The following is a 24,882-nucleotide window of genomic DNA, read 5'->3' on the forward strand; positions in this document are numbered from 1 at the left end:
GCTTATTCGTGTGTTAATATAATAATTTACATCACTGTATTTTATTTATAATCAACATCGAAATAGTGTTTGTAAACGAAAGGCAAATGAGGAGCTAATGCACTTCTTGTTTAAGTATCAGCGCCCCCGTGTGGTGAGGAGGGCATGAGTCACCGTCCCCGGGTTCACGGATGTGGGTGAATACTACAAAACAAAAAGTTATTAGACAAATGGGTGTAACTGAAAACTTCGCACTGATTGGACCCAGACTGTGAGAGAGATTAGTTAACGTGACATCTACGCAGTTGCTAAAACCAGGTTGTTTTCTCACTGTCAGAAATGGCGTACAGTTTTATCTCCAGGTCGTTTCGGGTTCATGCATTCAGAGCGCTAGTAAGTTTTCAACAAGTATTTTGTTCTAACATTACTGTCCTTAATAACTCATGGCATTATCTTTGGGTTAGTGGAAAAGTGATGTCAAGGTGAGTGCTGCCTTAAAGCCTGAAAACACAAGACATTTCTCCAGCGATCCTCCACATGACAGAATCAGTCGTTATCCCATTCCCAACAAAAAAGCTCTGCCCTATGACATGGTGGAACTCATGGAGGAAGTGGAGTCCAAGGTAACCTCATTTAAGAGCATGGTTTGTTGAACTTGAAGTTATCATTGTTTCATGCTTTTATCTTTACAGAGTGGCTTTTTACCCAACGTGTTTAAAGCTCTTTCCCACAGACCTGCAGAGTTCAGAGCTTTCTTTTCTTACTACAATGAACTGATTAACAAAGAAACAGGTGTGTTTTGTTTTCTTGACTTAATCCAAGGTTTGGCATTAATGGATGTTTTATATTTATGAGAGATTATTTTTAATACCGTCAAACAATTTTCCTGTCAGTGGTGATCTTCTATTTAATTCTTTATTGTAGATAAAAATCTAGGCCACCTGAACGTTACACCTAAGAAATAGAATGAGAAATTACAGTTAATGTTCAATGTTCCATTTGTAAAGGTAACTACCCCACTAACTTTTTTTTTAATCATGTGTTTCAGGAAACCTAACCAAGGCAGACCGTGAGCTGATTGTTGTGGCAACCAGTATTCATAATAAATGTCTCTATTGTGTAATTTCCCATAGTGCAATGCACCGTATCTACTCAAAGAAACCCACTGTTTGTGATCAGGTATCACTGTCCTTTAGATTGATTTTTTTTTTTTTTATCATATACATCTTTTGCACATTTAATCTCACTATTAATTGAAACCTTATTTTGCTGCAGGTGATTGTTAATTACGAGACAGCAACACTTACACCTCGAGAGCGAGCAATGCTAGATTTTGCTCTGGTAGTGTGTCGTTGTGACACGATCACAGACGAGCACTTTCAGTCTTTAAAGGATGTGGGATTTGATGAAGAGGATGCCTGGGATATTGCTGCACTTGCTGCTTTCTTTGCAATGTCCAATCGACTCGCCCACCTCACCGACATGAGGCCAAACCTGGAGTTTTACAATATGGGCCGTGTCCCAAGAGAAAAGGGAAAGGACAAGTGAGATGTAAATGTAACTAATGTCTAGTGTTTTGGTAAGTGTTGCATGGTCTGTTACTTTTTAATTAATAAAAATTAAATCATGGTTAGGATTGAGATGGAGCCACTCATTTCTACCACCAGATGGAGCCACACACATCTGATGGTAGCACTTAAATGAGAAGTCTCCTTTGAGGCAGTTGTCCTAAATAGCCCTGAGCTTAAATTAATCACTTAGCCAAAGTATTTCTGACACATTAAAACACACATTAAAAATATATCTAGGCCTATGTTTGTTCAGAATGTACCATCCCATTTTATCATACTAATTTCTTGCTCAAATCAAATGTGATTTTTAACCTATGTTTTCTTCTTTTGTTGCACAAATTTGTATGGACATTACACTTTTGTACTAAAGTAAATAAATAAAGGATTAAACCTGCTTCCTTCTGTTGATCTGCTTTGTGATTCTTTTGATCAGTTCATTGTTTATCCCAGTTTTCTTTTCCAGCTTTACTTACTTTTTTGCTGGATTCAGATGAGTCAAGGTTTGGACCTGATTTACGGTAGTTGTATTACATTCCACATGAACATCTGAGAGAAGAGCGCTAGAGATTATATTTCATACTGATAATCCAAATGCACAGTCTCTCAGATTACTTCATGCGGATTATAAAGCACACACCATCAGTTTAATGCTCAGACAGATTCTCTCTGTTGGTATTGTTTTGTTGTTGCATTCATACAGTAGACCTACATGAGTTCTGGATACTTGTTTTACACCTATATTTAAATAGATGTACAAGCTATATCTTTTAATAATGTAAAATTATTAGCAATGTAAACAGGCAATGTCTATATAGAGAAGTACTTTTTGCATCAAAGTAAAAATGCGGCAGCTGACAGCACTCCCACCTTTCTCAGCTTTGTTGTCTGTGTTAGTCATGCATAACATTAACATTAGCAAATAAGTAACTCCTTCAATGAGGAATTGAAACTAAGAATAAAAACTCAAACATTAAACAAACTAAATGGTGAAAGGCTGCATGGCTGTAGGTCTGGCTCAAGTTATAATGCCAGGCCAGCAGTCTGGGAGGCTTAGGTCATCATTTTATTGGTTGGTAATACGATTGACGCCCAAGCAATAACTTTTTCATAAATGTTTCATTTCTCTTTGTCATCTTAGTCTGTGAGCTTCTTAGGCCATGGCAATCCATCTGCCATGAGTTAGTATCCAGATCTGTAACAAAAGAAAAGATAAGTGCTTTGATGAAGAGTCTGTAAACATTAACCTTGACCCACACTATTAGGCTTATTTTTATTTTCTTCTTTATTAATCTATAAACTGAAAAATGTTACATTTCTTGATGTGGTTTCATAAAACGTTGATCTCCTGCAGAGTTTAGCATCTTGACACTTCTAACAGTTCACTCTGTTTAGCATCGAACAACTAAAATAACCCTGCATCAAAGTATCATCCCAGGTCAGTCAAGTCAACCTGCCTCGCCTATATGTGCTCAAAGAATGAGGTCAGCTGACACCTGAATATACTGAATGACCAGGTTATTCCATCAATGGATTTTTTCTTCCCTGATGACACGGGCATATTCCAAGATGACAATGCCAGGATTCATCAGGCTCAAATTGTGACAGAGTGGGTCAGGAGCATGAGACGTCATTTTCACACATGGATTGTCCACCACAGAGTCCAGACCTTAACCCCATTGAGAATCTTTGGAATGTGCTGGAGAAGCTTTGTGCAGCGTCAGACTCGACCATCATCAATGCAACATCTTGGTGAGAAATTAATGCAACACTGGATGGAAATAAATCTTGTGACATTGCAGAAGCGAAATCGAAACAATGCCACAGCGAATGTGTGCAGTAATCAAAGCTAAAGGCGAAACAACCAAATATTAGAGTGTGACCTTTATTTTTGGTGGCACTTTTTTTTGGCCAGGCGGTGTATAAATATAAATACACACATACATACACAGGTCTTTTCTCTTTTTTCAATAAGAATAAAACAGCATGAGAAGTTGTAAGCTAAACTATATAGTGACTGAAGATGAAGTGTTGCGTAATCCTTGATAAGAGGCTCTGATTTTACAAAATACAATTTCTCAGTAAAATACGGCATCAATATAGCAGATTCACAAATGCACTGAGGCTGTAAGAGCTTGGCCTAATCTGGCCTTAAAGCAGAGATTCTCCGTTTATATCCACAATTACATAACCATTATAGGGCAGAGCCTACAGACTGATTACTGAGGGGTGCATCAGGGTTTTGCACTTGGCTGTGTATTTACCGGGTCTGTCTTCTCGAGTCAATATAAACACATTAGAAGCCCACAGTCATATTCTTTGTAAACATTCCCCAGATTTTTAAACCGCACAACAATGAATTAAATCTTTTCCCAAATGCATCCCCGTTTCATTTTTAAAACCTTAAATCTAGGCCAACAGCCGCACCCGCTGAGAGAAGTAACTTAATAGTACAAGAAAAACATTAGTGATGCTGTGTCATGGGGCAGACTGTTACTCATTACTGTAATTATAGTTCTTCAATAATATTATGACCACCTGCCTGCATGTTTCATAACCACACAATATGTTTAGTACGTGGCAAACAAACTCTGAAGAGAGTGACGCGATCATGAGCCAACCCCAAATCTAGATCTCTTTTTATTGCCTGGACTTGATCCACAAAACATCACAGAAGGAACAGTGAGGACGTCTTTGTTGGTCACAGAATGAGCACAGATTCTGTCGATAAACATGACCCATTTCTTAATTCCTCCTTGAATCTCATTGTATGATTCTGGCTTTGTTTCTGTCTCTTTTTGGAACAGACTCTGCAGTGAATACCAGTACAATACATATATTTTAGTTACTTTCTGAATCATTTATTTACTGCAGTGATTTCCTCTCAAATAAAATTGCTGTTTGTACTTATTTTATATGTACTGAAATCAAAGTAAAGTTATTTTTAATTGAAATAATTATTGACAGAGCAGAAATTACATGACCAACATATTGAATAGTTGAAAACAGTGTTACTAAGTAGTACTATACATCATATGCAGTGACTGTGTGCAGTGATACAGTAGGCTTTAATAAATATCTATCGAATTTATATCTATAAGTTTATACAGTTTTTTCTTCATCTACAGTGAAAAATGTCACTATGAGGCGATGTATTGATGCTATGAGCTGGAGGTGAAATTCTAAAGCGAAAGACATCAAAAAATCTAAACATTTTATGGTTGGTTATATATTTAAAAAGAAAATACTTCAAACTATACAGCAAACAAAACTGGGAATAACAGTGTCCTTTGATCACAGTCCAAAATGTAGAGTAAAGTGTAATGTAGAGTACTTTAAAGGTGTACTTTGTAACTTTTCTGGCGATGGGTCCACCACCTACTTGACCCTCTCCTTCTGCTGAAAAGTGACCTTCTCAAAACCCACACGATGATCAGTGCTGACGTGAAGGTAAGTCAATACTGTGACAGTAAAATGAAATATATAGTATATAACAGGCCCAGCTTTAATGTACACAGCACACCAAATACTCTTGAGTCCAAACACTTTCCTCGCTCACACCTGAGACGGTTTGAGATTCCTGACACGTGATTTCACTTATTAAACATGATCCTAGTCCTAGTGATGTGCACCAGTCTATTCCAGTCTCTCCTTCCTTCTTTTGCCTTGTTTTGGATCGATAAAGAGAGTTATGTGAAGTCCTTTGAAACTGCCTCTATGAAATTAGGTGCTGACATGAGGATGGTAAAGGTGCAGATGATGGAGAAGAGCGAGAAGGCCACGAGACACAGTCGATCCACCACCGCAGCAGCAAACTTCCACTCGCTGCAGATGGCCTCGGCCTCGTCTTGATCCCGAAATCTTTGCGCTATGTACGACACTTCCTCCAAAATGCGCTGGATTTCCAAAGGGGGATATCCGACTCCTAAACCCAAGCCGCTGCTGACTCCTCCAGGGGGCTCTCCATCATCACAGGCCCGTCCCCCCAGAGCCACCCCAGAGTCGCTGGAGGTGGGGCAGTGGGGACTATCCACAGAATGGTAGTTTCCAAAGCAGAGGCCTGTAGAGCCGTTTGAGGTCCCAGAGGGGCACGGAGGGCAGGATGTCTGGGAGAGAGGGACAGAAACGCTCGGGACAGTCCCCATTTCGATTGAGCTGGTGCTGGAGAGCTGCTGTGATGCATGACGGTACTTATACACTGGATGTCTGCGCTTATCTTTGGGTTGTTTCATCCGAAGGAACCAGGCACACCAGTTCAACAGGATCACACGGACCTGGAAGACAAGACAGGTGGTTCAATTTAGCATTTTTAACTTAATTACATTGGAAAACATAAGTCAATTACTCTTTAGTTTAGAGTAATGGCCTAATCCATCGAGTCTATAGCGATCTCTTCATGGAAAAGAAAGTAATACCTCTTGCTGACTAGTGTCCCCCTCTCCCCTCTTACTGCCCCCCTCTCTCCTCGCATTAATAGTTTATACAAAAAAAAAAGCGAATTGTGGTAAAACCCTATTTATATATCAGAATACATACAGTAATACTCAGAGTTCATCATAAAAACTTATTGAATTTATGTTTAGGTATCGTTACAACCGCCTTCAAAGGATAATTCTAATTTTCATTGGTTTATTGTCCCCGCCTTAGACCAAATTGAGAGTTTCAGCTCTGCCTGCAAGACTAAATGCATGGATTATATATTACATTCACTGTCAAATAAAGAAACTCACCCATTTGGGCATCTTTCCTCCGTGGGGGTCATGATGGTGAAACTGCAGCACTATGACAGTGACCACCACAGACATCCCCACGATCATCATGGTGCTGGCAAAGTACTGAGCTGCAAACCACAACCAGAAACATTTCACTTAAAGGATATGAGTACAGTATTATTGCATTTTAAGTATTTACACAAACAGTCTGAAAGGCACAATGCATTTTAGTGTTGTGAAATACACACTTGGATCTGACTAGAAAGAGTTTTAAAACTGATCAGTAATTCAGTGGTGGAAGAAAATGAAGTAAAAGTACTGTTTTTAGTATACATTTTAGGTATCTATCTTAGGTATTTTACTTAAGTACATTTTTAAGTGGGTACTTTTTACTTTTATTTCACTACATTTTAAAGCAGGTATCAGTACTTTCTACTCCACTACATTTTTGAACAGGGCTGTAAAGTAAAAGCATTTTTGCTTGATTTTTGATTTTTGTTTTTTGTCTATTTGAGATCTGCTGAAAGGGCTGAGTTTTATTTATTAATTTTATTTTTAATTTTTAAATCAACTTCATAATTTGAAAAAAAAAAAGACAGAAAAAAATGATCGATTCCATTGATTCTTTTGAAAAAATTCAACACAAATCTTTATCAAAATCACTACATTTGAAGCTTTATTATAGATCTCAAAAACTGTGAGAAATACCTTTACTTTTTACTCTTTAAGTACATTTTTAAACAGTTACTTTGATACTTTTACTTAAGTAGATTTTTTCATGCAAAACTTTTACTTTTACTTTTATTAGTATTTTTTAATTTTTTTTATTTTTTTGCTCTAGTAGCTTTTATTTAAGTAACAATATTACTTATATTACTTAAATAACAGAAAATGTGTAAATATTTGTATTCAAAAGGCATGACGACGCCAAAACATGACTACATGACTCTTCCAGCTCTATAAATCTTTGGTTACACGTTGTATCTTTAGGCCCAAGCTACTTAAGAAAGCAGCGAAAGGAATGTAAAAAAAAAAAAAAAAAAACTGCATTTGAACTCAACATTTAATAATAACAGTGTCTGGAAAAACTACAAGTATTTAAGATTCAAATACTCACCTATGAGAGGTACAGAGTCGGATGTCGCGGGCATGATCTCTGCCACCAGAAGCATGAAGACGGTGAGTGAGAGCAGCACAGTGATGCCTTTAAACAGACACAGTACAACACATGAATATATCAGTCAGATACTTGGATTTAATGGGGTTCATGTCATTTGAGTTTGTGTTTTATTATTCTGTCTGGTGGCATCATTAACCTCCACAACTCCATAAGATCGTGCATTTCAAATTACCCCAAAAGGCACAAGTAAAAGGAAGAAAAACATCCAATTAAAATAAAAAATAGTGCAGCTGCTTTTTATCGTGTATATATTATGTTACATTTGATGATTTAAAATGTGTATAATAAGTATTAGTACAAGTATTATTAGTACATTATCCTCCTATAACCTGACCTCTTGCATGTCTTTATTAATTTCTCTTTGTTATTTGGTCTGATTGGGACCTGATGAGTGTAAAAACAAAGAATTATATTTTTTACATTATGAGAAAAATGATGTCCACATATGCGACATTCTACGTTTTAATCATTTTGATAAAAACAGTAAAGTCACGTTTGAATAATAATTTGCAAAAACTACTTATTAAATGCCTGAACGCAACATTTTTCCTGAATAAAAACAAAATGTGAAACAACAGTTGTGCTTCTTGGAGCAACGTGGCTCATTTGAAGAGCTGCTGACACATATGCCTTTAACAAAGTCCATCTTCGATCTAAATATGATGTGTTATACTCTTCTGTCACCACTAAGGGGCAGTATAATGTCCTCATATGTGGACACCAGGACCTTGTAGAGAAAAAAACTGCATTGTGGCCTAGACAACCCAAAATGCATTGTCCACACATGTAGATACAAAACACATCTTCTCATTTATTACCTAACGATATCTTTTCACCAGAGTCTGCGGGAAGCAAGAAGACGAGTAAAGCCAGACCAGAAATCAGCACACAGGGAATGAGAAGGTTGAGTCCGTAGTACAGCGTCCTCCTGCGCATGGTGACAGTGAACGTCACATCGGGGTACGGCTCCTTGCAGCATTCATAGTACAACTCGTTACGCTTGGCCGGTACGTCTGTGTGATGGAAACACAAGGGAGATGTTTCCAAAAGTCACGAGACCCGTTCAGATCCCATTATGTCTGTTTCTCTTCATTTATAAAACTGTCCTCGGCAAGAACCCTACTTAGTTATCATTACTGCCCGATCGTACTCAAATGTCACTTCATTTTGTAGCAGTAGATGATTATAACACTCTGCAGAACAGCGTTAAAGCTCCTATATCACGCAAAATTGACTCTTATGAGCTTTAAACCAAGTAAGAATGTTGTTACGTCCTCAAAAACATACCTGGAGTTGTGTTTTGTTTCATTCTCACATGTTTGCACAATCCATTACCGTTTTGTCTGTATCACCAGACTCAAAATGCTCTGTTCCACCTCGTGACGTCATGTAGTGGTAGTTTTCAAGTGAACAGCTGCAGGGTTTGTGTGTTAAACATGTGTGAATGAAAAAAAAACATAACTCCAGATCTGTTTGTGATGAGGAAAAAACGTAATATGGGCCTTTAAACTCACTTCTCAGTCGTCTGTCAGTTTTAAATACAAACTCCAGCAGACGGTGGTTGACCCGAGTTCTTGTTCGCACTTTTCCAATAGTTTTCTTAGTTTTTAGTCTATTTAATGTCTGTGATGTGTGCAGTGAGGATGTTTTCCTGCTGGTGCCTCTTGGCCGGGTCAAAAATAAATGTAGAAAATCTATATCTCCATTAGTAAAACAAACAATTAAATTCAGTCAACTGGACAAAACGGTTTTAGAGTGGAAACATTTGGCTCTGGTGGACACTGCCTTATATCTGAAAGGAGGCGCTAACTACACTAACATGTATTTTTTTCTTTTACTATGGATCATGGCAGACGACTGAGGGATTACACAGATTATTAGAGCAGTGATTAACAACAATGCCTATCTTAATCTAGTGTCTGACTCTATACAACAACGTGCAGGGCTGTATCTCACCCACGAGATCCCATTCTCCGTTGGGAATGTACGTTGACGTGTCCACATTGAGCATCTGGAGGTCGAGCAGCCAGCCGTTATGAGTCCAGGATCCAAACTTCAGGTTACATCTCTGCACATCGAAGGGGAACCAGCGCACGTCGATGTAGCAGGTGCTCTTCAGGATGCCAGGAGGGATGTACTGGCAGTAACCCGAAGCATTGACCAGGACGTTGGTGTGGAACGTGGCGTCAAAGCGCTCATCAGCACTGGAGAGAAACAAAGACAGACAGTTTTCAACATTTTTTAAGTTAAGGGTGAAATATTAACACAATTTCATGTAAAAAAACTTTAACTGGAATCATTTTTAAAGGCCCATATTGCACTTTTTCTGATCTGAACAGCATTAGAACATGGCTTCACAAGAGTCCATTTTGCGTAATATGGGACTTTTAAAAAGAGATCTGTTGGGACATGACAAACATGTTTTTGAAAGGTACTTTCTAAAAATGAAAAACTTTTCAGTGTCAACTTTCTTTTTTCCCCTTGGCATTGTTTTGATAGTTTTATAGTTGATACCATGGAAAAAGTTTCTTCTTCATACCAAAAGCTGTGTGTTGTTTTAGGGGATGTTTTGACTGTTCGATGTGAGTGACGTGTTTATGTGCCTTGGGGAACACTCTGGCAGATTCCTATAGGTTCCTGTAGTTCTTTTGTTCTTGCACTTTAACTGCAGTAAATTAAGTATTAAACAAGGCTTCACAGTTGTTGTGAACTGTGGTAAGTAAAGTGCCCAGAGCCAGTTCTTGAACTGGGATAAACCTACAAAACGCATAATACTATTTATTTCACTTCCACTCATGCATACTAACAGTAACACGTCTAAACATATGTTCTTCAAGAGAGGCAGGGACTCAGTGGTTAAAGCGTTTGTTTTCTGCAGCTAAAATTTTATTCTTCCTGAAGATGTGAGACAGGCCTCGACTTTGACAATGTTTAAATCCAGGTTCAAAATGGTTCTGTTTATCTGTGCATATGACTGAAATGGGTTTATTCTGCCTCTTCTCTTTTAATGTTATGATGATTATTTATGTTTACCTTTCTTTGTATTGTGATTTTAACGTGTTTCTTATTCTGTAAAGCACTTTGAGTTACTTTGTGTATGAATTGTGCTATAGAAGTAAACTTGTCTTGCCTAATGGACTCTCACAAATGCTTTACAGTTGTTCTTGTCTTTAATTAAATCCAAAAAAATAGTTTATGGGATATAAATAATAATCACTTGCTAACAGGAAAATGAATGAAAGGTTACTGAAATCAGTTTTTCCTTCAAACATATTCATCCTAATCACCTTTACCAAACTTTGCATAACAGTTTGAAATACATTCTGAATTTGTATTTAAAGGTTGCAGTTTATGTTCTTGGCAGCATGTGCGGTGTTATGAGCAGGCTTTGTTCTGCTGTGTCACTTTTGTGTGGGAAGGCTGAGACTAAGCCACACAATGCATTATTCAAGTGAGGTAGGTTAATGCTCGGAACATAGAGACATTACTTAAAGGTAACGTAAAAGGTAATGGGGGGTATTCTCATGGGAGAGGCACGCAAAAGCATGTCAGAACAGAGCAAAGCCGAGGCGACGGAATGAGAAACACACAGAGCAGAGGCAGTGACAGGTACGGCACGGTATTTCTTTTGTAGAGACACACACGATGACAGTAAGTTAATACAAGTCTATCACAGGAAAAGGGGAAATCTGTCTTTTTTTATTTTATTTAAATGACGTGGTAAATGGTCATGGTCACACTTTTATACAGCGCTTTTCCACCTTCAAGTCACTCAAAGCACTTTACATCAACAAACGACTCACCCATTCACACGCACATTCATACACCAGTGTACGCAGACACTGGGGGTGGAGATGGGATAAGTGTCTTGCTCAAGGACACAACGGCAGCATTCATCTATCGAAGCTGGAATTGCAATGAAAACCTCCGGATCAGTGGACAAGCATTCTACCAACTAGGCTACAGTTTATTTTATTTTGGTTATTTATTTATTTGTTTTAATTAGGACAGTGCATATTAATCAACATGTCAACAAAGAGCATCAATGTAAATATGCTGGAATTAGCACAATAGCGAGTTTACATCCGTTGTCCTAAGGCAGGTCAAAAACAGAGAACATTTAAAGAAACACACAGACGAGACAAAAGTGCACATAGACATGACAACAAGTGAACCACAATAGACCATTCTCTGAGTTTAAGACGCCCCAAGAAGAACATAATCTACCTGTGTGAGCGTGTTTGATTATTTTTCAACCAATGTTTCCAGTTGACATCTGAATAGGTCACGTGGTTTCATTTAAAAACATCCTGTTAAGTGGGTCGTACACGGAGTCAGGACCATCACACACGATGTAAAACAGTTCCACTCAAAACTCTGTCGACCCATGTGCAACACGTTTAGTTTCACCTTGGGAAATACCATTATAGTCCTGCCAAAGTAGCTTAAGATACAGACGGAGGCCACGCTGGTCCATTCATCCAATTTAACCCCAATAGCATTTGGCTCGTACCGGTTTTTCTACTCCAATCATATGTTTTTACAGGAAAGAGTCATAAAACACAGCCGTAGTCTCTCAGCCCATTTATTGGATTAATTTGGTTTTGTCCATGCATTTCCCTTTGCAGCAGAATCAGGATTCACTTTGTAGTTCACTTATTTGGACGTCCTTCACGTGCCTCATCGATCGCAAGTCAAGTTACACCCCTGACTTTTTTCTGGCAAGAGGAGGTTCAACTACTAATGCTGCTATTTTATGAAAACACCAGAGAGAGGAACCTATGAACTCGGACACAAAGACGAACATTAGACACATGCCGTGGGACGTGGCTATTGCAGCTGACACTACTGCCTCCAAAAACGTCAAAACAAAGCAGATCAAAAATAAAATGTGTTTTTATTGTTGCAGAAATGTCTAGGGGACATTTTTCAGCCCCACATATGACCTAGAATGTACCACTGTGGGTAGAGATAGGGGGTAGGTGAAAACAGGGATTTTCTGAGCCCTCAAAATTCAAATTCCTCAAACGTGCATGAATGAATTAAAACCTCTGAATAGGCTTTTGATCGGGAAATGTTATAATGAGGTTAAAAGCTCATAAAAGGTAATAGGCTCTGTGCACAGGAACACGCCAGCTTACTGTGTCTCAAACATGGACCTAAAATAAAAACTGGATCAGACATTCCCTCTATCGCTCTGGTATTGACGTCACATGGTGGGAGGTATTAGCCCGTAATAAGGACATAATACAGGAGAGAATATTATTTTTGGGACCATTCGCCAATGAGCACAGGCCTTTGAAAACAACACGGTGCCATCTTAGCTTCACCTATCAGATTTTATTATACTTCCATCATCTCAAAGTTAACAGTCACTTTTATTAAAATCAGAAAACATAAAATAAACAACCTATTAAAATGTATTAATCTAAAGACTACCCAATTATTTTTCTATGTAGGATACTTCAGTTTGTGTTGTTTTCATATTTATTATACCTCAAAATCAGCATTAGCGTTAGCATTGAGACACAAACATCCCTCTTTCTAAACACAGAAGAGTCTCTGGTAAAGAATTCATTTTATTTGTGTAGGGTTTAACATGTTGTCAGTGACATCCATCCACTGTCTGACCCTAACCCCTTAACCTCTGACCCCTGACCCACCTGCAACTCCCTGTCCACTGGCTGATCTTTAAATATTTATTCATTTTAACTCTGCAAAAACCTCAGAGGTACCTCAGAGTTGCCGGGCAGTGTTGTACATGGAGCCGATGGTACTTAATATGTTTCCTTTAAGGTTCCTGTAGGTGTAGTAGAGGATAAATAAATATAATAAAGCAGTACTACATAGCAGAGTTTAAACCGCTGCAGTTTGACACACGTGTATAAACTGATATATCAATACCTCACATGGATCCAGTGGAAGAAGAGAACGAGAGAATAAGGCGAGATCGGGCTGATTGAATTGAGTGAAGCATCAGAAGACAGTGATTTATGAAAGAGAAACAAGTAGAGGCACAAACAGGAGGTGATGAACGGGAGAGCAGGGACAGACAGGAGGATGGAGGGACAGAAAAGAGGAGAGTGGAGAAAAGGCACAGGGGATTAAGAGAGGTAATCCAAGCAAATGTGAAGGCTGTGAGCTTTTAAAATTCAGGTTAATTCCCCCAAACCTTTATTCTGTTCTCTCTTATGCTGTGTGTGTTTTGCATCAGCGGAAAAAGTCTGTATTTTAATTTAAACTCTTTTAATAATTAGCGAGAACTTTTGATACCAGTGCAGCAGAAAAGCTCCAATGAAAACAAATATTCCATAAATTAAAAGTCATTTTTGTGTGTATGTGATGTGTGTATCAGTCTCCAGTTTGTCACATGCCACATAAACAGCAACTATTTAAAGGAGCATCATGTAACTTTCTGGTTTCTTTGCCTAAAATGTTGCTTTTATGGCATTAGATTTATACAGTGGTGGAGCGTAACGAAGTAAAAGTAATAAAGTACTGAAGTTTAAATATCTGTACTTTACTTAACTACATTTTAAACTGGATACTTTTTACTTTTTCTCCACTACATTTTTGAACAGCACTGAAAAGTAAAAGTATTTTTTATTATTGTTTGAAACTTGCTGAAAAGGCTGAGGGTTTGTTTTTAAGACATTTGTAGTTTAGCAAAGACAGATACAAATAAAAAAAGATGGGAAAAATGATTGATTTGACTGTTTCTGTTGAACAAAACTGGGCAAAACTAATCACTGTGTTTGAAGCTTTAAGAGATCTCAAAATTAGCTCAAAATACTTTTACATTTTACTCTTCAAGTACATTTTTAAACACGTACTTTAATATCCATTCAATCATCCATTTTCTTCCACTAGTCCGAGGCCGAGTCTTTAATACTTTTACCTAAGTACATTTTTTCATGTGATTTCTTTACTCTGGCATCTGTACTTTTACTTAAGTAACAAAACTGAGTACTTCTTCCACCACTGGATTGATATAGCCTGCGTTTTTATTCAATGGTTGGTGTTTTTATTGCTCTCAAAAACCTTAAAAACATCCACAGATCTGACCAATAATCTGGCCTCGTCACATCAACTGTTTGCCTCAATAGAAAACAGTTTTACATCTAAACTGTGGAACTTTTTGGAGCAAAGCAATAAAATCTCCACGGATACCAGCAGGTGGCACACACTCATCCAAAAAAAGTCCTAAATCCATGTGATGTGCAGGGCCTGGGACTGTGGGAGGAGCCGTGTACTTCAGATCTTGTTTATTTGTCTTTTATCCAAGCAGGAAACAAACAGGTTGTTATTTTGGAGAGAAGCAAGTGTCCTACATTTCTAACTACCACGTCTACACTGATTTGGGAGTTGGCATCTAAATATTACCACGCAGGAGGCTTAAAATATGGAGCTTATAAACACAAAACATTACATTAGCAACAGCATTCAGGATTAGTAGGACTGTCAGGATAACACATTCCGACGCTCGATATATCAGTACAGATAAATATCACAATAAACGACAATATTGCACCTACTTTATGTCATTAATTAAGATTTAAATAAAGCAAGATAAGCCCAGTAAACCATTTTAAGTAGACTGTTTCATTAAAAGTCATGAGCTGCAACAAGTAAACAGCAGAATGGCCCAATAATTAGCGATAAAGGCGACTTATTCACCGCTTCACAGCTCAAAACTGATTGTAATACAACAAAAATACACAAATCTCTACATTTTTTGCAAAGAAAAAGTATTAAGGGCCAAAAAATATAGTTTCAGCTTTCAGATATTTAATAGTGGGTTAGTATAGTCATTATCGTGACAGACCTAACGATTACACAACTGTTTTGTTTCTCTTTTAGTGTGATTTACTGCAACACAGGTTTATAATAACACTGATAGCACTGTGTTCTATTGAGATTAGCAATGAAACATAACAAAATACCAGATTAAGATTTTCTACATTGCTCCAATTCAATGCAATAAAACTGAACTGTTGTGGACTCAACTCAAACCATTTAAAGACAAAATGTTTCTCTTAAAGTGAACTGAAAGGCCTGCAGACACACCGTCTTATTACATTTATTTCTTTATTTTTACTACTGTACACATAAAGAAGACATCAAATATATAAAGAAAGATATATGCAATTATGTAGTAAAGAAAAAATGGTTAAAAACTCAACAAAACAAAGCAAAGAGCGGCTGTTCTGTCTCTTTTTCAGTCTGATTTACTGCAACACTGGTTTATATTAACACTCATAGCACTGTGTTTTATTGAGATTAACAACGAAACGTAACAAAATACCAGATTAAGATTCCCTACATTGCTCCAAATTGATCCAAATCACACTGACCTGTTGTAGAGCAGGATGTCCGGCGTCCAGATCTGGTCTGAAGGGAAGCGCAGATTCTGGACTCCAGGGTAGTTTTCAGTGTTCCAGCTCAAATAAACGTCTGTCCAGTACTGAGGAAAAGAGAGAAAACAAAGCATCTTTACAATGGATACTCTCCTGTTTATATCCTGATGCAAAACAGGCTTTTCTCAAATGATTAGCACTTACTTTTATGGCATGACAAATGGACAATGCTAGTTAAGCCACAGGAAATTACTCACACTGATCAAATAGAAAACTGATTTGTAAGGTGTATGTGGGCTTAATAATAACTTCTACCAATTATTTAAGCCTGAAAATGTGCGTTACCTCTAATATAAGAAATACAGTGTTGGCATGTGAAATTATAAGAGTATTCAAAAACATTTTAATGAAGGCAAATGTGAGATTTGTATAAACTGACAAATTGAAACCAAAAGTGTACATATACTACAAAAAAACACACACATTTGCTTTTTTTTCTCACTGCCAGACATGAAATCAAACTGAATTTTTCCAGTTTTAGGTCAATTAGAACTCCCAAAATTATTTCTATTTGCTAAATGTCAGAATAATGAGAATTTTTCTTTGTGTTCTTCAAAACCAGAAGTTTAGATACAGTAAAATTATTATGGCTTTAAACAATTTGGGAAAACCCAGATGATGATGTCATGTCTTTGGAAGATTCAGATTAGTTTATTAACAACATTTTAGTCAGATTTTATGTCAGACAATGAGAAAAAAAAAGTGTATGTGTCTTTTTATATAGTGTGTGTGTAAACTATTTTTATATTGTGCCACTCACCAACTGCAGCCATGCATTTGTCATTAGGACCTGGTTCTTTTCATCCTGCAAAAAAGAAAGAAAAAAAACTCAACACTAACTCATGTATTTTGTGCAAACTGCTATTTAAGACTATGCTGTGTGGTTAAAACATAGAAGCATTATATTTGAAATGAACAATATGGATCATAAGACACAGTAATAATAGTGAGACTGACACAAAACAAAAGGTTGTAAGGTAAGATAAAACAAAATAAAGAGCAGAAGGGAACAGTTGGGATACCTCCAGTTTACAGCCCATCAATGGGACTAAAAGTGTAGTAGCAAAGAATCAAAGTAGTGGGATCAAAGGTCAAGAGATGAACAATATTTGTTTCAAAAGCCAAGACCAAATAATTTACCTGAATAAAATAAATTAAAAACTATTTGCAGAATTAGCTTGACTCAGATCACGTAAAGACAAAATGTATGAAGTGAAATGAAAGCCGAGCAGATATAAACGCCGTGATGTAGCATTTTAGTAAGTAGAAAATGTTGCCAAATCATGCGTGTGTCTACTGTACCAAGAGGCCATTTATGTAACAAGCATCGCATGTGCACACAGGTCCTGACAGTGGATCTAATGTCCTATATAATAAATGTCCTTTATCACAGAGCAACAGAGCACAGTATGTACCACGTCTATGATCTGCAGAAGCGTGAGTCCCAGCTCCACCAGGATGGGAGCGGAGTCATTGACCACCGGCCTCTCCAAACGGTTGTAGTTGGCCAACAGCTCCTTGTACAGCTTCCTCTGGTACTCCCCCTGAAAAGACTCTAAAAGAAAACACACATGTCAGAGGGATAGTGAAAATAGACCTACAGTATGTGAATCTAAAACATGGATATTGACTGCTTGGAATCGTCAAGAACACGACTGAAGGTCACTGTTTGGTTTACACGGCGTTGGTGGTGCCTTTGATTTACATTTTTCCATAATAAAACAATCCTCTGTTCAGTTCCTTTTCAGTTCAGAGAGTAAAAATAATTGGAAACTCTATCAGTGCTTTGGTCCTTTATCTGCAGCTTGTTCCACGGGCCAGTCTGTTGCACCGAAATTGGATTTTAAAACAGTCACTACTCCGCTCACCTCCCTGACGTCTTTCCTAAATCTGGAACAACATAAACCAAACACATTGCCTGATTGTTAAAGGTTGGCCAAAGAGACAATAGATCATTTACAGATTTGAATGCAGGATACGCGTCAGGTTTGTCATCTGTAAATGTCACTCCGATGTGATTAGGCTGATGCGTTCTCTGGCTATAGTCTCTCATCGCTCCTATTGATCCCCCCTATGTCACCTTCCAGACACATTAGGCCTCCACCTTACATCCAAAAATATATCTGGCACAAACGCACATGACGCATTCGCTTTGTGTAATTCGGAAAACGAGCACGGGGGAAGAGAGGTTACGGCATCTTAAAAACTGGAGGAGGAGAGGTGATGCATGTCAGAGGGGGAACAGGGGCTGTCCAAGTTTCTCGTTACAGATAAATGTAAAAGGTTCTCGCTGTATTGTGTCGTCCCTGCGATGAGAACTATTTTCATCAATAATGTGGTGGATATTCTTATGGGGCAGACGACAGAATAAGAGTGAATGTAACAGCGCTATAAATCTGTGAAGGACATGGGCTGGTCCATTAAAGCTCTAATGAGGAGTTTCAACAAACCAGAGCCTGATGTCGAACAGAAGGTTTGTGTCTGGTTAAATCTTCAGAAGCGAAAGTGTGTCCTGGTTGTGGATGCACCGATACAGCTTTAAATGTCTGCCGATACCCAAGATCAACCGATACCAGGGCAGAGACTGAAAATATAATGTATTTCCTTTAAACATAAGCGACATATGGCAAACAATTATCCAACTTGTAACAGTTTTATCATGAACAGCTTTGAGAAAATACAAGATCAATATTACAAGGTGTTTTTGTCCCATAAATAGTCTCGTTACACCATTTTACACCAAAATACAATATCGACTGAACCAATATCCATTACATTGTTCAATATCGGCACCTGTCTCTGATACCAATATCGTTTCAGTGCATCCCTAAATCCTGTGGAGTTTTCTACATGTTTAGAAAGCAGATAATTAGCAATGATTATGATGCACAGGTATAAATAGAACTGGGACCAAACATGATATCTCACTTTTCTTGGAATTGCAGTTTCATGTGTCGTTATTATATTTTACAGTGGTTTAAAGTCATCTGCTGTAAGTCCATACTTCACTGTGATTGTTTCTTTCTACCTGTCACTCAGAGTGTTCACCAGTAGCAGAAGTGAGTGAAAAGTGTCTGTGTTTGTGCACAAAGCTTCATTAAATAGAGAAACAACGATGGATGAGATCACCACAGAGCCCAGCACAAAATATAAAATGTAAGGGATGAAAACTGCACTTTGAGGACGCTTCAATAGACAGACTAACACTAACACTACATACAAAAACATGTGCAGTAAGAGAGATATTCAAAAGAGTTATCAGAATGTTGTGGCAGGTTTGCATTAAAGTTCATGTTTGTGATGTAAATAAAAAACAGTCTCTGCTGTGGTAATGAACACTGGCTCTGCACACTGCACCACCATCACCCAGCTGCACCTCTGTGAACTGGCACATGAAGGTTGCCCTGAGCACTGTATAAAATTAGTTTGTGCCTTATAAGCAGAGCAGACTGCTCCAGGGCCCTACAGAGCCCTGGAGCATTGCTCTCATGGGTACTTCTGTGTTTTATCTTACCATAGAAAAATCAACTCATCTCTGTATTCACAAGGTCCTCCTTTGAGAAATGGACAATTTTCTCTCTGTGCGAAATTGCTCAACATCAGTGTTTATATTAAACTGGAGAGATTCAGCCGATTATTGTGGGAGGTAATTGACAGGAAATGAGTCCAAGGTCTTTCTGTGTATATCAGTGTGACAGTCCCAGAATGTGTCAAGAATAAATGCAAAGCAATAGGGATACTGTGATCACTGTATAAGCAGATTGAACAAACACTGTGCTGTTCACACTGCAGTTTGCACAGAAACAGTGAGGATCCATCATGTGTACAACCCGTTTGGCCGTTATGTCTCCAACACAATATTAAAACAGGAGTCCTGCATAATCGTTTTCTTTTCTCATCTCCACGTTACCGTCTCATTCATGTTTTATTTCCAGCTCATGACAGATGACTTTCCAAAATTAAACCTACACATCTGTACAGCATGTTTCTCTCACTCAACATCAGACACATTCATCTGTAATGAACATGTGCATGTGTTACACAGGCAAACTTTACACCAAGATACCACACGGCGCTCTGAGGTGAGGGATAAACACATTCATGCAGCCTGAACTGACCTGGAATGCACTCTTGTTTAATTATATTTTCCTCCTTCAGAGTATGCATCTTAACCCTTCAGAGGATGCACAGTTTTCCCGTCATTTCATCTCTTTTTCTACATGGAGGCTTTAAAGCTGAAAACGACAGAATATGGAGCAATGCCGTTTTGTCCCATCTGCACATTTCCCCTTGATCAGTGCTCTCATATGGGGCAGGTTTGGTTCCAAATCTATGACCAAAAGAAACTTTTCACACTTTTGCATGTAAAAAACAATAAACTAATAGTTAGATGAGATTTAAGTTAATGATTCATCATGATACATCATCAGGCATGATCCAACTATGGCCCGAGGGCCAAACTCGGCCCTCAGACTCAGTTTTATTTGCCCCAGGCTCCTTATTGAATAATTAGTAGTGTAAAGTACTGCAATAACAAACAGTAACAATCTCAGAAAACAAACATTTTGGATGTGAAATGAAACATATATAACATAATATAATATATAATAATATAATAAAGGTGTGGGGGGCACAGTTTAACCCTTAACCTCTGCCCCATGAGAATGAATAACTGTAAGGAACATTAGTGTGGACCCAGGCTTCAGATACATTTCTATATGTATCAATCGATTACAAAAATTTAGACACCCCTAATCTAGAGTGACCTTTTAGGACTGCTAAATAATTCAACATAAAATATGAAATGCATTTTATGCTGTATCACCCAGCTCTATGTTATATGTGTTTAATATTCATGGTGAAATACTCACAAACTGATAGACTGGATGCCTTTCATTTTTCTGGTACCAGTACATGATACCTAGTTTTTAATAAAAGTATGCAAATGCTTTTCTCTCTACTCCTGTATTCATCATTATCAACATCACAAAATAGAATAATAATGACATTATTGAATAAAAGTTAAGTTTCGAGTTCTCTCACAGGACCCATCACACAGAAAACAGAAGAATCAGGTTTTTTTCAGTCTCAGTTTTTGATACAGTTTTTCCCAGTATCTGTAGTAATTTAATGGTAACCAGTCGTGCTGATAGACTGTGTTGACTCCAAAGCCATAATCTGTCATATAACACAACAGGGCTCTGATCCCAGAATGCTTTGGGACTCTGGGAGCAGACTGATAAACCTGGAAGAGGGCGACGCAGAGACAAAGAAGTGACAGACATCTTCTCCCTGAGGCTCTGGGCTGTCCACGACTGAGGCGACACATTCACTGCTTTTCTCATGCAAATACAATGGACAGGAAAAAGCTATTAAAATGACACATTCAAATGTTTTATGGGTTTGTGCATCGGGTAAATTAACCACTGGACAAATAAAGGGTATTTCAGGATGTATTTTTGCATGGTCGTCACAACAACACAACAATCACCATATTTTATTTGTTACTTTTGGAGTCATTCCGAGCATTTATGGACCTGAGGGGAAACGCCTGAAGAACTGCACTGACAGACAAGTGCACTGATTTTCTCGACAATATTACAGTAAATTATAAATGGTCTTCGTCACATTTTTACACAGCGCTTTTCCACCTTCAAGGCTCAAAGTGCTTTACATTAATGAACCACACACACATTCACACACACATTCATACACCAGTTTACACAGACACTGGGGGCGAGGTGGTTTGCCCAAAGACACAATGACAGTTTTCATCTGTGGCAGCTGGAATTGCACCGCCAGCCTGTGGGTCAGTGGACAAACACTCGACCAACTGAGCTGCTGTCGCCCGCCTGCATGTTCCATAGTTATTCAATTTCAAAAGGGAAATTGTTTTCGACAACAGAATGAGAGTAAAAACACAATTTTAAAACTATTCAGAACAGGGACAGTTTTATCACTGAAAATCAAGCACCACGAGAGAATAAACACGGGACAGATTTAACCAACATGATCCTAAGCACTGCCCTACAATCCCTGCAGACGACAAGCTCGAAGTATAAAGTGCTTTATAGAGACAATTTTCACAAGACGAGACACGAGATTTGGCCTCATCATTTTTATTTACTTTATTTCATATTTTTGCTGTCATTGTAGCACGGCTCTATAGAACTAAAGCTTCTCAAGAAATCTCAAGAATCTTCGTCAAATCCAAATGTAAACACATGAGAAAAAACTCACAAGATCGTCCTCATGTGCACAATGTCTTGTCTCGCGAGATCTCGTCCCATCCTGAGCACTTTATATTTGGCAGCTTCTTTATGTAAAGTGGGTTGACAGCGTCAGCCTTTAAGAGGTGTAGCTCTGCCAATTTCCAGTCTGTCAGATTCTCTTTAGCCAAAGTCACTCACACTTGGACCATTCGTCTCTCTTTTAGATGACACGCCAAACTTGATAACGCTCATTACCTGCTGCATGTATAAAATGTCCCCAAGGTGACAAAGTAATGGGTCCCACCCATTTCACACTCTGATGGGCCGTGGCCGTTTGCATGGCAACTGCTTTACTTTAATGTGATTAACAGCTGTCCTTCAAAACTCTGTGTTTGGACGTATGCTTGGATAATATGCATGTAACTGCACATGGATCCAAATGAATGTGACAGCTCTAAACGACACCTCATTATTTCACTATTAATGTTTTTTAAAATACACAATGAGGTCAGCAGTGAGGCATAAGAGTGCAAGAATACTGAAGTACTGCTGTGTACTGTTACTATAAAGAGAGAGCAGCTGTGAAGGTGCTGTTTGGGGGTGGAAAAAATGTTTATGAATGAGAGAATGTGAGGCACAGATAACCTGGACTGTTAGATGGTTTGGAGATAAAGTCAGAGAGGTCAGATGATTCTTAGAAAGAGAGATACTGCGAGTACGGTTTCTTTAATCTGCTCTTTTTCCTAATTCCTCTAAACAACAATCAATACCATAAATGTTTCAATATATCCTCCACCTAACATGAAGTGAAGAATTAAACATGTTTAGGGGGCTATTGAATGTGATGCCATCTTGGACTGATGGGGCTGTTATCTCAGAGTAATGGAGGATGGAACCAAAGTTTTAAGTCACCAGCAGCTGTTGTATTTACCATGAGTGTGCATCAGACCCACTAAGACTGATCATGTGACCTCTGCAGCCAAAGACGGAAGTCCCTAAAAGCACTGCACACTAATCCTAATCCAGATGTTAAGACTTTAGACCAGCAACTGTTTTTTCAACACTTCAGACTGTAAAAATGTACGATATGTACATACAATGCTTGAGTATGTCTATATTTTTAAAAGAATGTCTATATTTTAATGGATAAACTCATGATCCAAACTGGCAGGTTTACAGGGAAATCTAAAATGAACTGATTTAATTTATACAGAAGCAAACACACACAGAGGACAACGTGAGGACACTGCCACATCCACTTTATCTTGAACCAGGTTGCACGGCCCTAAATCACTTGGATTTGAAGTGCACAGACATTACAGAACAAATGCAGCGCGGGGCTTTAGTCTCTTAAACTGAAGCTGTTGAGTCTCGCAGATAAAAGCACAGATGTTGTAGATGCTCATGATGCTGATGGCCAGAGACTTAACAGAATTCACATCATCCACGTCCCGTTGCGCACCAATGAGCAATGAACATTAATGTGGACTCCAGTGCCACACTCCGATACGCGCACATTTTTGAGGAACTTAGAGGGAAAACGGTTGGTTACAAAACCTTAGGAAAGGTTGATTTACGCAGCAGACGAAGCCAAAGTACAATGCAATAAATTATTCACTGGGGAAAAGAACTTGTTATACTTATAAATTCTTATAATAAAAACTGAAGACAAAGTTGAGTTTTGGACCTACCTTTGATTAAAAATGTTGTCCAGATATAAACTCCAAACGCAGATTGTCCCAGAAACTTGTGGCAGCGCATCCTTGCTCTGGTGATGCTCCAGCTGGAGGCTCCTGGCTCAGTTTTCTCAGGAAATCTTTCCTGTTCTCGCCGAAAGGACAAGCATCAGCCTGTAATGAGGCGGGAAGAAGGGCAGCGGCGTCAGCGGGAAGATAAACTACAACAGACGCACGAACAGACGCACAAGTGCAGCGCGCTCACGCTGTTTGGCCCAATCACATTCCCTCACTGACGCGCGCGCGCGGAGGAGTGTGCACAGACCCTGCCTCTTCTAAAGTTCAGCTCACCTTGTTTTTCAGAGGAAGACTTTACGCAGCTCGTTGGAAGGAGGCCGCTTCTCTCCTGTGACCCGTGTGAGGAGAGACACTCAAATATCCGCTCATTATCTGCGCCTGTGCATTATTTATGGGCTGAGTTTTGGGGTGTAAGCATCAGAGATGTGATGTCACAGCATCAGCCAAGGCAAATTTGGTTAAAATGAGCAGTCGTGCGTAGATGTGTTATTCATCATCAGAACATGAACAAACCAAACACATTTCCCATGATGCTGATGGAGGGTAAAGAGTAACCGCCTGCTCTCACAACAGTGATGTGAAAACACATTTTCCCCATGATGTTAATGCTCTCACTACAGTGATGTAGCCTGTAGCATGTTTGTGTGCATCAGTATCTCTGCAGGGCCATATGTGAAGTGTGGAGAGACCAGTGTTCACAGATGATCACTGCACTTTCACTCTGTGTTTCTGTTTTGAATGAACTGGTTTGGGCTTTAACATTGGACAAGATCTGATATATGACCTTTAATATTTTAGTGGGCTCTGGGCTGTCAGCCTTTAGACTGAGCGCTGAGACAAGCCTTCAGGTTTCATTAATGCCACTCACTAAAGATCATTCGTGTAGTTGCCACATGAGCAGCACAGAATAATGAGTAATCTTTGTGATTAGTATTGTGTTTAAGCTTCCATAGATATAATCACTAATGTTTTCACATGTCCTCCCAGTGCACGTGTCTGTCACTTACTCCTGTCAGAACATCATGGCTGTTTCAGTCTCTTTTCAGATAAAAATCCTTTG

The 24,882-nt window shown here is 38.5% G+C and overlaps 2 protein-coding genes across 2 annotated transcripts; one reads left to right on the forward strand and one right to left on the reverse strand.

The window, feature by feature from the left end:
* The first annotated feature begins 130 nt into the window (after positions 1 to 130).
* si:ch211-175m2.5 (uncharacterized protein LOC568697 homolog) lies at positions 131 to 1,956 on the forward strand. Its single transcript, XM_033974119.2, has 5 exons — positions 131 to 372; positions 444 to 602; positions 672 to 771; positions 1,028 to 1,158; positions 1,255 to 1,956. The coding sequence occupies exons 1-5, from the start codon at positions 319 to 321 to the stop codon at positions 1,525 to 1,527; spliced, it is 717 nt and encodes a 238-aa protein (XP_033830010.1). The 5' UTR covers positions 131 to 318; the 3' UTR covers positions 1,528 to 1,956.
* Positions 1,957 to 4,180: 2,224 nt separating this feature from the next.
* LOC117377841 (neuronal acetylcholine receptor subunit alpha-7-like) lies at positions 4,181 to 23,960 on the reverse strand. The gene is made up of 9 exons (XM_033974346.2): positions 23,760 to 23,960; positions 17,272 to 17,411; positions 16,617 to 16,661; positions 15,794 to 15,903; positions 9,396 to 9,643; positions 8,258 to 8,452; positions 7,377 to 7,463; positions 6,278 to 6,387; positions 4,181 to 5,821 (listed from the first exon to the last, which is right to left on the reverse strand). The coding sequence occupies exons 1-9, from the start codon at positions 23,827 to 23,829 to the stop codon at positions 5,237 to 5,239; spliced, it is 1,590 nt and encodes a 529-aa protein (XP_033830237.1). The 5' UTR covers positions 23,830 to 23,960; the 3' UTR covers positions 4,181 to 5,236.
* Positions 23,961 to 24,882: the final 922 nt, after the last annotated feature.

This window comes from Periophthalmus magnuspinnatus, chromosome 10 (genome assembly GCF_009829125.3).
Source record: "Periophthalmus magnuspinnatus isolate fPerMag1 chromosome 10, fPerMag1.2.pri, whole genome shotgun sequence".
NCBI lineage: Eukaryota > Metazoa > Chordata > Actinopteri > Gobiiformes > Gobiidae > Periophthalmus > Periophthalmus magnuspinnatus.

Bases quoted from the DNA above. Each gene is read 5' to 3' on its own strand.
- si:ch211-175m2.5 (XM_033974119.2), top strand. From the start codon at position 319: ATGGCGTACAGTTTTATCTCCAGGTCGTTTCGGGTTCATGCATTCAGA. The intron at 373-443 runs GTAAGTTTTCAA...TCTTTGGGTTAG, and splicing joins TTCATGCATTCAGAGCGCTA to TGGAAAAGTGATGTCAAGGT. The intron at 772-1,027 runs GTGTGTTTTGTT...CATGTGTTTCAG, and splicing joins ACTGATTAACAAAGAAACAG to GAAACCTAACCAAGGCAGAC.
- LOC117377841 (XM_033974346.2), bottom strand. From the start codon at position 23,829: ATGCGCTGCCACAAGTTTCTGGGACAATCTGCGTTTGGAGTTTATATC. The intron at 8,453-9,395 runs GTGAGATACAGC...TCCATCACACAG, and splicing joins CGGAGAATGGGATCTCGTGG to ACGTACCGGCCAAGCGTAAC. The intron at 5,822-6,277 runs GTGAGTTTCTTT...CTTGTCTTCCAG, and splicing joins GAGGAAAGATGCCCAAATGG to GTCCGTGTGATCCTGTTGAA.